This window comes from Dromiciops gliroides, chromosome 4 (genome assembly GCF_019393635.1).
Source record: "Dromiciops gliroides isolate mDroGli1 chromosome 4, mDroGli1.pri, whole genome shotgun sequence".
NCBI classification, from domain to species: domain Eukaryota; kingdom Metazoa; phylum Chordata; class Mammalia; order Microbiotheria; family Microbiotheriidae; genus Dromiciops; species Dromiciops gliroides.
Window position 1 is genome coordinate 452,644,472 of NC_057864.1, and position 11,780 is coordinate 452,656,251.

The window sequence follows — 11,780 nt, forward strand, 5'->3', positions numbered from 1 at the left end:
AAGCGCTTTACCTGGATGAGGCCCTGGGATTGGAGGGGCGGGTTTAGCCAATAGGATAAAGCATTGTTGGGTAGTCCAGACGAGCCGGTCAGGGAGGGAGGAAGGAGGCAAGATGGTGTTGGAAAGCACTATGGTGTGGTAAGAGACCGGGTCCGGGGTGATGGGAGGGAGTCCGGGCGCGGATTGCGAGGAGCAGTCACCGGCGCTGCCCGGGAGTGGGGCGGAGGGAGTCGCGGCTCGTGCCGAAGCGGCAGCCCTGGAGGCAGCGGCTCCGGATGGATTCCCTGAGTCATCCCGGGCCCGGGACGGCAGGCTGGAGGGGGCGGGAGAGGCCAGCCCGGAGCCCGGGGCCCAGCGCGGCGCTGCCAGCGCGGCCCTTCCGCTCGCGCTCTCCAGCCGACCCCGGGCCCTGGATGCCAGACTCGCCTTCCGCCTCGCATCGTCCTCCTGCCCTCGGCCCCCCGGGCAGCCGAAGCCCCTTCCCCGGGTTTCCCTTGGCCCCGGGTCCATAGCAGGAGCAGCCCCGTCCCAGTGTCTGCTCGGGTTGCAGCCCAGCTCCTGCTACCCAGGAGCTGTGCCCGGAGCCCCAGACATCTGGTTGCAAGGACCCAAAACATACACAAAGCACATCAGTGCTAGGGATAAGTGCCGAATGGGAGGTACTGTGGTGGGTGGAGCCAGGTAGAAGACCTGGGTTCAAATCCGATCTTCGCACCCTGGACAAGTCCCTGGGCCTTTCCGGTTTCCTCATCTGAGAGCCTGGGTTCAATTCTGAATTCAAATAAGGGGCTTAGTTTGGGAAAAGCTTCCCAGAGAAGGCAGGTCTTAGGGGATAAGGGGGGGCTGGGGAAGGAGGAGGGAGGGCTTTCCAAAAGGGGGCCCTAGTGTGAACAAGGGGGAGCCAAAGATTGAGAAGGCTGGTCTTCTGGCTCTGAGACATTCAAAGCCCTTCGTAGCCTAGCCCCTCTGACCTTTCCAATCTTAATCTTCCACCTCACTCTTCAGTCTTGTGACATAAGTCTCCTGAATGCTCACAAATAAGACTCCATCTCTTGGCTCTGGGCTTTTTCTCTGTCTGTCTCTCCCATACCTGGAGTGTTCTACCTCCCGTCTTGAAGTCCCAACTAAAGTCTCACTTTTTACAGGAAGCCTTCTTAATTCCAGTGTCTTCCCTCTGTTAATTCTTTTTATTTCTATTTTATTTTTTAAACATATTTCCACATTAGTCATGTTGTAAGAGGAGAATCAGAACAAAAGGGAAAAAAAACAACAAGAAAGAATTAACAACAAAAAAGCAACAACAAAAGTAAAAATAGTATGCCTCAATCTGCATTCAGACTCCATAGTTCTGGATGTGGAGAGCATTTTCCACCTTGAGTATTTTGGGATTGTCTTGGATCATTCATTGTGCTGCTGAGAAGAGCTCAGTATGTCACAGTTGATCATCACACAAAGTTCTCTTGGTTCTACTCATTTCATTCAGCATCAATTCATTTAAGTCTTTCCAGGTTTTTCTGAAATCCACCAGCTTATCATTTCTTACAACACAATAATATTCCATTACATTCATATACCATTTGTTTAGCCATTCCCCAATTGATAGGTATCCCCTCAATCTCCAATTTTTTGTCACCACAAAAAGAGCAGCTATATTTTTGTACATGTGGGGCTTTTCCCCTTTTTTATAATCTCTTTGTGATATAGACCTAGTAGTGGTATTGCAGGGTCAGAGGGCCCTCTGTTAATTCTTAACTATTCTTATTTATTTATATCTTCACATATATATTCTCCTTAACTTATTTTTCCTGTATGTAGCTTGCTCTGTGTGTGTTTGTATATCGTCTCCCCCATTAGATTGTAAATCCCTTGAGTGCCTGGCACATAGTAGGCACTTAATAAATGTTTATTGAATTGGACTTTAGGAAGAGGAGGGCCTGGCATGAGCAAAGTTTATCTTGTGTTCATGGAACATTAAGTAGATCAAATGGAATAGTGGTGTGGGTTTCTATTGGGAGTAATAAGTAGTAGTAAAAAATGAAGAAGGGTCCAGATTGAAAAAGGTCTCGATTGCCAGAATAAGGAAATTGGACTTTATCTGATAGGCAGCATGAAATCATTTCTGGAAGTTTCTTCACCAAAATGAAATGATAGTCCAATGTAGCTTTTTAGGAGGATTAATGTAGTAGCAGTTTAGGATGTGTTGGAGAAGGGAAAGCTTAAAAGCAATGAGACAGTTTACTTCAGTGATACGGGCCTAGATGAGAGCACTTTTACCAGAAATGTAAAAGGAGGAACAGATTTGAGAAACTTAAAGGTAGATCAATACTAACCCAGCAGGAAAGAGTCAAAGATGGCCTGAAGCCTAATTAATTCAAGACAATTGACATAAATAGGAAAGTTCAACTTTGGATGTTGGATTTTTAGTAAAGATGATGAGTTTCAGACATGATAGTTTGAGATGCTACAAGGCTCTCCTGGTAAAAATTTCTAGGAAGTGCAGAAATGAAATGAAAGAGATGTCATTTGGTCAAGAATATGTATCGAATGTCTACTGTATAACTATTGGAAAATATTTTTAAAAATAGACTCTAGGGGCAGCTAGGTGGCGCAGTAGATAGAGCACCAGCCCTGGATTCAGGAGGTCCTGAGTTCAAATCCAGCCTCAGACACTTGACACTTACTAGCTGTGTGACCCTGGGCAAGTCACTTAACCCCAATTGCCTCACCAAAAAAAAAAAAAAAAGAATCTAGCCCCTGACCTAAAAGAGATTACAAGCGAATTTAGTGTAAGGTTAAACCTGTCTCCTGCTGTGGCTTTCTGGAAGACCGGGAATGTCTCTATCTTTACTGTTTAATTGAGCCCCTTGCCTTATTTAGCTGGATCATTTCTATCCCTTCTCCATGTGGTGACTTTTTTCATACTTAGTAACCATTTGGACTGTTCCCAAAGTTTTTGTTTCACCTTTCATGGAATTTGGATTCAGATTAATCTCTTGGAAGCTAGAGAAAGAGCTCTTGCTCAAAAGACTCCCTTACCCTTTTTGTGAGGATGTAGCTAATCAGGTCAGTCAGGTCTTAATAATCTTAATAGGACTTAGCTGTTGTGTGTATGAAATTCAGATCATTTTTATGTTTTGTTTTGGTTTTTTATTTTATTTTTGTTTCGTTTTTGTGGGGCAATAAGAGTTAAGTGACTTGCCTAGGGTCACACAGCTAGTTAAGTGTCAAGTGTCTGAGGCCGGATTTGAACTCAGCCAGATCATTTTTAATTCTAAAATTGTGGGTCACTTCATGGAAAGGAACCTTAGAGGTCATACATAAACATTCTTTTTATACCATCTCTGAAAGGGATCCATTCTCTGCTTAGAGATCCCCAGCGATGGAGAACTCACTATCTACTAAGAGAAACCATTCCATTTTTGGACACATTATTATTAGGAATTTTTTATATGAAACCTAAATGAAACTTTTTATTGTTAGGAATTTCTTATATGAAACCTAAATTAGCCTCCACAATTTCCACCCATTTCCTAGTTTTATCTTTCAGGGCCAAGCAGAACAAGTTACAGGATTTTAGAATTGGAATGGATCTTAGGTCATATAGTCAAATGGTTCCCAAGTTTTTATAATTTAAAAAAAAATGCAAACTATCCCATCATACTATACTGCTATTATGCTTTGATTGAGAAATTACGTAATGACAATACTACTAGGAATTCAGTAGCTTTCAAATTAATTTGTATTAAAAAACAGCATCTACATACATTTAAAAAGTAGTAATATATTTGTAAGACGTTGATCGTTGACAGAAGCTACACTTGTGTTTTTTTGTAATGATACTAATGAATTTGATGTAGTGGTTGTTACTGGTTTTTAGTTTTCAGAGAAAGCTGGTTGAAGTCTGGTTCAAGTGATAAAAGATGAAATCACAGATTCGGTTCCACGGATAGCTTCTTTCGGTATTTAGATTTCAGTGCAACGAGTGCAGAAAATCCACTTTTGTAAATGTATATTGTAGGAAAAGGTATTTGGAGTTAAGTTCAACTCTCAGTTACAACAATTACCACGATCATAAGATTAGAGCTGGGAGGTATTTTATAAAGGAGCAAACTGAGGCTCTGAGAGGTTACGTGAGATATCCAAGGCCACACATACAGGAAGTGGAAGAGACTGACTGTGACGATCAGTGAAGTCAGGTAACCTCTCAGCCTCAGTTTCCTCATCAGTAAAATGTGAAGGATAAAACTTATACCTACTTCACAGGAGAGTAAGAATGTCCTTTTTAAAAATAATAAACATTTTTATTTAAAATTTTGAATTTCACATTCTATCCCTCCTCTCCATTCCCCCCCCCCCCCCCCCCGTCCTGGGGCAGTAAGCAACCAGATATAGGTTATGCATGTACAATTATGTAAAACATTACCATATTAGTCATTTTGTATAAGAAAGCGATATCAGTTCTTTCTTTGGAGGTGGGTAGTATGCTTCATCATGAGTCCTTTGGGATTGTCTTGGATCGTTGTATTGCTGAGAACAGTTAAGTCATTCGCAGTTCTTCATCAAACAATATTCCTGTGTGTGTATAATGTTCTCTTGGTTCTGCTCACTTCACTATATGTATGTGTGTCCAATCTCTTGGACACATATTAGTTCATATAAGTTCATACAAGTCTTCCCAGGCCTTTCTGAAATCATCCTGCTTGTCCTTTCTTATAGCACAATAATATTCCATCGCCATTATATACCACAGCTTGTTTAGCCGTTCCCCAATTGATGGGCATTCTTCTGATGTCCTTTTTTTTTTTTTACATGTAATAAGTGTTTATTTGTTCATTCATTTATACCTCCATAGCATCCCGCTCATCCATTCCCTTAGCCAGCATTTTCAAATCCAGTGTTATTACCTCTCACCTAGATTGCAGTAGCCTCTTCATTGGTTTCCCCACCTCATCCCCTCCTCTTCCGCTGGGACTCCACAACAGATGCCAAAATGATTTTCCTAAAGCCAGGTCTGATCGTGCCGTTTCCCTACTCAAGTTCCAATGACTCCCTACTGACTCTAAGACCAAATAATATTTAATCCATATCCCATCCTTTTGAAATTTTTATTTTGCGTGTTCACAGTTATTAAGGCAGCTGGGTGGTACAATGAATGGAGCACTGGGCTTGCTTCATTCCTCTTTCTTTTTTTTTTTTTCCAGGGCAATAAGGGTTAAGTGACTTGCCCAGGGTCACACAGCTAGTAAGTGTCAAGTGTCTGTGGTCAGATTTGAACTCAAGTCCTCCTGAATCCAGGCCTGATGCTTTATCCACTGCACCACCTAGGTATCCCGGGCTTGCTTCATTCCAAACCCCATTTCCCATCTCAAAGTTCCCACCAAATGCCACCTACCCCTCCCATGGTCCCCTCTTGAATGCCTGTCCATAGGCAACAAACTTCCCTTCAGCCTAAATCTTTTCCTCTCCCATTCCTTCCATCTTCTAGCTATCAATTGGAATCTGGCTCCTTTCTCCCTGGTCACCCTTTTCGGTACTGACTGCACCTTTACTCATTCCCCTCAGCTCACTGGTTGAGACAGGAGTTGTAATCCTCCTCATTCTCCATTTCCACTTTCAGGTTCTCTCCTTACCTTCATCATTCTGTAACTCATCCTTTCAAGTCCATGCCGTTTATATCTACCACCCAATCAAAATCTTGGCAGCTGTTGTCTTATGGACCTCCAGGTCACTCCCTTTCATTCCTCAATGAGTTTGGTACCTGGTTCCCAATTTATCTCTCCTTCTCAACTCCTCCCCTCATAATAGGTGACTTCAACATACATATCGACTCGCCTTCAAACGCCCCAACTATTCATTTCCTGAACCTACTTACTCATTTATTTACCAAGACCTTTTCCTCCCCCAGCCCTGTCTCAGTCATACACAAAGATGATCATTCCCTTGATCTTGCCATCACTAACAAATTCACCACCTCCCTGTTCAAGAATTCTGACATTTCCCTTTTTTTTTTTGGTGAGGCAACTGGGGTTAATGACTTGCCCAGGGTCCCACAGCTAGTAAGTGTCAAGTGTCTGAGGCCGTACTTGAACTCAGGTCCTCCTGAATCCAGGGCTGGTGCTCTATCCACTACGCCACCTAGCTGCCCCTTTTTTTCAGTTTTAAAAACAAATATTAAAATTTATTTTCACATGTAATTGGGGAAAATAAAATACTAAATAAATTTTTAAAAAGAATAAAATGCAGGTACCAGTTTCCCAACTTTCTCATAATGCATCAGTGTTCAATGTCAATGGGCCTTAATACCTCACAGCAAAGAACAATACTGTGGCCCAATAAAATAGTGAGTAAATTAAATGTAAAGACAAGAAGTAGCTTCAGGTAAGGCCCTCTGATGTCCTTTTTAAACCTTAAAACATTGTATAGAGGGGCAGCTAGGTGGCGCAGTGGATAAAGAACCGGCCTTGGATTCAGGAGTACCTGAGTTCAAATCCGGCCTCAGACACTTGACTTACTAGCTGTGTGACCCTGGGCAAGTCACTTAACCCCCATTGCCCAGCAAAACAAAAACAAAAACAAAAAAACATTGTATAGATTTGTTCTACTAGTATTCTTTTCTTTTGCTAGTTTGTATCTTACTTGTTTGCATTGGTATGTATATAGGCTGTTTTGCACATATTATTGAATTTTACCTGCCTCTGGGAAGCTTCCAATTTACTGAGAGACATAGAACATTAACAAGTCAAAGACTTCAGAATTCTTAGAAGATGGTATTTGGATTAGCACAAACTGTATAGCATAGTGTACAAGTGCTTAGGAGATGTTGAAGCCTAAGAGGAAGTAAGACGAGTGATGTCTGAGGATTCAGACTTGCCAGAAATATTGTTCATTCCTGACCCTGTACTCTGATCCCACAGTGTTGATAACAGCGAGTACATGAGGAATGGGGATTTCCTGCCCACAAGGCTACAGGCCCAGCAGGATGCCGTCAACATAGTATGTCACTCCAAGACACGAAGCAACCCTGAGAACAACGTGGGACTCATCACACTGGCCAAGTATGGAGCTTGGACTCGGTGGGCTGTGTTGTTATTTTTCTATGAATCAGTCCATTTGTGGATTACCTGAAATAGGCTGCATACTAGCAATATTCCTGTGTGTAAACTTAGAGAATTCAATTCACTCCAATAGCCTGGACAAAACATGGTAAGATAGGGTTTTTAGGGGAAACTCAAGTTATAGACTATTCCAGAAACAATTAAGAATGACTTTGGGATTATTGATGTCACTTTGCTTTGACTACTGACAATTGATTATTACCCCAAACCAATTGTCATTTTGAAAATGGGTTTGGAAAAGAGGGTTTAGGGAGGGGGGTCAGGATTGAAACACAAGGGTGGACTATTTCCCAGGGCCCTACCAAGAGGATAGGATTGGGGTGTTTCCCTTCAGAGAGTGATCGAGTCGGTGCTCATGAACTTCTTCTTTTTTTGTTTTTTGGTGAGGCAATTGGGGTTAAGTGACTTGCCCAGGGTCACACAGCTAGTAAGTGTTAAGTATCCATGGCCAGATTTGAACTCGTGTCCTCCTGAATCCAGGGCTGGTGCTTTATCCACTGTGCCACTTAACTGCCCCCTCATTAACCTCTATATAGAGAGCCCAGTAGTAGTACCATAGGGTTGGGGTTAGGGTTATCCTAAGGGGATACTAGGGGGAAAGAAACAATTTCTGCACCTTGGAGGCTCCTTTGGTATGAGAGATTGGACACATATACAAATGAAAAATATGTATAAATTATAGTCATCCTAAAAGGAAAAGGTGTTAGGAATGGTTAAGAACTGTCTCTCCCTTTCCTAGTGACTGTGAGGTACTTACTACGCTAACCCCTGATACTGGCCGAATTTTGTCCAAGCTCCACACAGTTCAACCCAAGGGCAAGATTACCTTCTGTACTGGCATTCGAGTTGCCCATGTAAGTGTGACAGACCATCCTGATTGGTTCCACAGGGCTTTCATACCAGTTTTTCTTTCCTTGGGATAATCTTCCACCCCAGTCTAAGCAAAGGTATATAGGTTATTTAGAGATATCTAGTCTTGTGAGTGGAAAAGAGGTGAGGTAGAGTCTAAGATTTGGGGAATGTGGGAAGTGGGGAATGATTTTGGGGTAGAAATACTAGCCTTTCTCAATGCCCAAAGTGTTAAAAAAGAACTCTGGGGTTTAGACCTTGGGGAGGAGGAGAAGTAAGACCAATGAGATCTTTCCTAGAAAACATACGAGAGGTTCCCTTTTCTGGGCAGAGAGGTGTTTCAGTGGGTGGGCAGTAATCCCTGGGTTGTCTCTGAGACTAGGATTCTTCTTTCCCCACAAGTTGGCTCTGAAACACAGACAGGGCAAGAATCACAAGATGCGGATCATCGCCTTTGTGGGCAGTCCGGTAGAAGACAACGAGAAGGACGTGAGTCTAGCCAGGGGATGGAGATCTGGAAGATGAGAACATTTCTGGGGAAGGGGGTGTTTGGGACTGGGGACCTTAGCAAGGATCTTAAATTGGAGTGAGGGATCTACTTGGATGGGTGGGGCACAGGCAGAGCTCTGCATGTGTATCCAGATCATCATGTTCCCTCAGTGCTGGACAGGGGGCAGTTAGGGTGAGGGGTTGTTTGTCTTCTCAGGATGTAAGAGGAACAGCCAGTTATTCCTAAGGGGGTAGCATGGGGAGGAGGTGAAGCTCAAATCCTAGTCTTGATTACTTGGCCATGTGACAGTAAATCCCTCTGAGCCTTAGTTTCCTTATATTTAACATAGGGAAAGTAATTATAGCTAACATTTATAAAAGATTTTAAAGTTATAGCATTTACACTGGTCATTTCATTCAGTTAATAATGGCCATACTCCCTACCTCATGGGTTGTTTTGGAGAAAGCACTTTGTGAATCTCAAAGTGCTATATAAATGTGAGTTGTTGTTTATTTTATTTATCTTGCATTTTCCCAACTCCTTTTATAGCTGGTAAAGCTAGCAAAGCGGCTAAAGAAAGAGAAAGTGAACGTTGACATTATCAACTTTGGGGAGGAGGTAAGTGGGGAGCAGTTGGGATCCTGACTTGAAGAACCCAACAGGGAAGACCCTTAGGGGGTAGGGAAAGGAGATTCCCTATTTAGAGGAGCACTTCCCTGGGAGAGCAGCGAGGATGAAGTGTCAGTAGTGAGATCAGCCATCCCGTATTGTTTTTCTCCCCAGGAGGCAAACACGGACAAACTGACGGCCTTTGTGAACACACTAAATGGCAAGGATGGGACCGGCTCGCATCTGGTGACAGTTCCCCCTGGGCCCAGCCTGGCTGATGCTCTCATCAGCTCCCCGATCCTGGCTGGAGAAGGTGGCGCCATGCTAGGGCTGGGGGCCAGCGACTTCGAATTTGGGGTGGATCCCAGCGCTGATCCCGAACTGGCCCTGGTGAGGGGAAAGGCCCCGAGCCCAGACTGCCCCCACTGCCTGTCCTACTCAGACCTCCTGCAGCATCCCAAGGACTCTATTCATTCCCCAGATAGTCCTTGTCTACCTGCTGGGTGTGAGACACTGCTCCTATTTCCATCTCTTCCCCCCCCCATTCCACCCTTGCTGATCATCCAGCCCCTGGAGGAGATAATCTTAGGTTACATCAAAACCGCTGCTTTTTGAGCCAGTTTCTTCTGGCACTCTCACTTTGGCCCCAAATGCTCACTTAGTCCCCGTCTTACTGTCCTCCTCAGCCTTTTCCTTGAAAACACAGGACGGAATCCACTCTTTTATGGTTGTGCCCCAGAGCCCTCCCCAATAATTTTCTAGAAGAGCTGGGAGATTGACTTTCCCCTTCCCTGCCCTCTCTTCCTCCCCTAAGGCCCTTCGTGTCTCCATGGAAGAACAACGACAGAGGCAAGAGGAAGAGGCAAGACGGGCAGCAGCAGCCTCTGCTGCTGAGGCTGGGATTGCCACAGCTGGGACTGAAGGTGGGGGTGAGAGATGGGTACCCAGGGCTGGGTAGCCTGGGATCTGGGGCTGGAAAGAGGGCAGGATGACTGTTGAGGGCTCTGTTCCAAAGGGCCAGGCAAAGGTGTGGGAGAAGTGTCCCACTCACCCCTTGTCTTTCCTCCCCTTCCTCTCCAGAGTCAGATGATGCCCTGCTGAAGATGACCATCACTCAGCAAGAGTTTGGGCGGAGTGGGCTCCCTGACTTAAGCAGCATGACTGAGGAAGAACAGATTGCATATGCCATGCAGATGTCATTGCAGGGAGCTGGTAAGTGCGAAGGACTGAACAAAGAGGGTACATGGAGAAAGGGCACGGGGAGCATGCTGACTAAATGTTCCTCTCTTTTCCAGAGTTTGGTCAGGCAGAGTCAGGTGACATTGATGCCAGCTCAGCCATGGATACGTCTGAGCCTGCTAAGGTAAAGAAGGAGGAGCTGTCCTCTCCCTAGCTAGTCCATAATCCTGTTATTCTCCTAGGGCGTGTGTATTCTTAATATTCTTCCTGTGGGAAATAGGTGGAAAAGTGAAGATGTTCTGTATAGCCTTTTTGAGTAGAAAGACACAGTGAACCCAGTCTTAGAGAAGGGACCAGAGAATCCCGTTTTCTCTGGCTAAGAGGAGCAGACTAGACAGTTCTCTAGAAGAAGCAGCTTTGTTTGAATGTGAGAAGGGAGCCCAGGTGATATTATCCCACGGCTTCGGTCTTCCTTTGCCCAGGGATGGATGTCCCTCTCACCTAGGCACATCCGGGGCTAGGAAGGGAGCCTAGGAAACAAGGATGTCTAGGGACCAGACACCGTCTCCCTACCCCAAGATTAACATCATCATTTCCTAGGAGGAGGATGATTATGATGTGATGCAAGACCCTGAGTTCCTACAGAGTGTCCTGGAGAATCTGCCAGGCGTGGACCCCAACAATGAGGCCATACGAAATGCCATGGGATCATTGGCCTCACAAGCTACAAAGGATGGCAAAAAGGAAAAGAAAGAGGAGGACAAGAAGTGAGACAGGAAGGGAAGGAGTGCTTGGCCTCCTCCCTGAAAATGGGCTGACAAGGGTGGGGGAAGGGGGATGGACTTGTCACATAGTAGTCTTGTGTAACAGTTACAACCGAAATAAAGTTTGGTGATTTTTTTTTCCTTAAAACTCAAAACTGCCACTTTGCGGGGGAGGGGCCACACAAAGGGGTTTTTAGTTCCCTTGGTCCTCTGAGGTGTGGTGTATTCACTGTTGGAAATAGATAATGGAGCCAGGAAACGGAAGGTGAAGAGGGTGCTCTGTTCCTGGGCTGGAAGACAAGGAAGTTTACCAAACAAGACAGATGTCAGCTTCAAAGTAAATAGGAGCTCCAGTGTTAGAGGAATTAATGGAACTTAGAACTGGAAGGAGCCTTCATTGTACAAATGAAGAAACTGAAACCCCAACATATTCAAGGACTTGCTCAAGATCACAGTGGCCGGACCAGGATTTGCCCCCAGGCCCACCTACCCCCCCCCCCCAAAGTCTGCTCTCGTGTTTACACCAGGTTGTCCTTTTTGCTTTCTACAGTGACTTACTGTGGACAAGTCACCCAGTTTCTGAACCAAAAAAGACAGATGGGAAGGGTGGCAGTTTCCATGTGGCCATCACTAGGGATCGCTACACTTAGGGATTCTGCACAGCCCAACTCCTCGTTCCAGGACTTGGGACTGGTTCAAACTTGTCAATTGAGGGCTCAGAACAGTTCTTATCATTTCTGCGTTTTAACCAGTGCAGGCCCAGCCACAGGCCAT

At 44.7% G+C, this 11,780-nt stretch overlaps 1 protein-coding gene across 2 annotated transcripts; it reads left to right on the plus strand.

Annotated features, from left to right (window-relative positions):
- PSMD4 (proteasome 26S subunit ubiquitin receptor, non-ATPase 4) lies at window positions 1-11,154 on the plus strand. Of its 2 annotated transcripts, none has more exons than XM_043962491.1 (10): window positions 1-138; window positions 6,915-7,055; window positions 7,855-7,969; window positions 8,367-8,453; window positions 9,004-9,072; window positions 9,238-9,453; window positions 9,878-9,992; window positions 10,144-10,275; window positions 10,359-10,426; window positions 10,843-11,154. In XM_043962491.1, the coding sequence occupies exons 1-10, from the start codon at window positions 113-115 to the stop codon at window positions 11,011-11,013; spliced, it is 1,140 nt and encodes a 379-aa protein (XP_043818426.1). In that variant the 5' UTR covers window positions 1-112; the 3' UTR covers window positions 11,014-11,154. The 2 variants fall into 2 exon arrangements, with proteins under 2 accessions (XP_043818426.1, XP_043818427.1); XM_043962492.1 differs by having other exon boundaries at window positions 9,878-9,986.
- The last annotated feature ends 626 nt before the right edge of the window (window positions 11,155-11,780 follow it).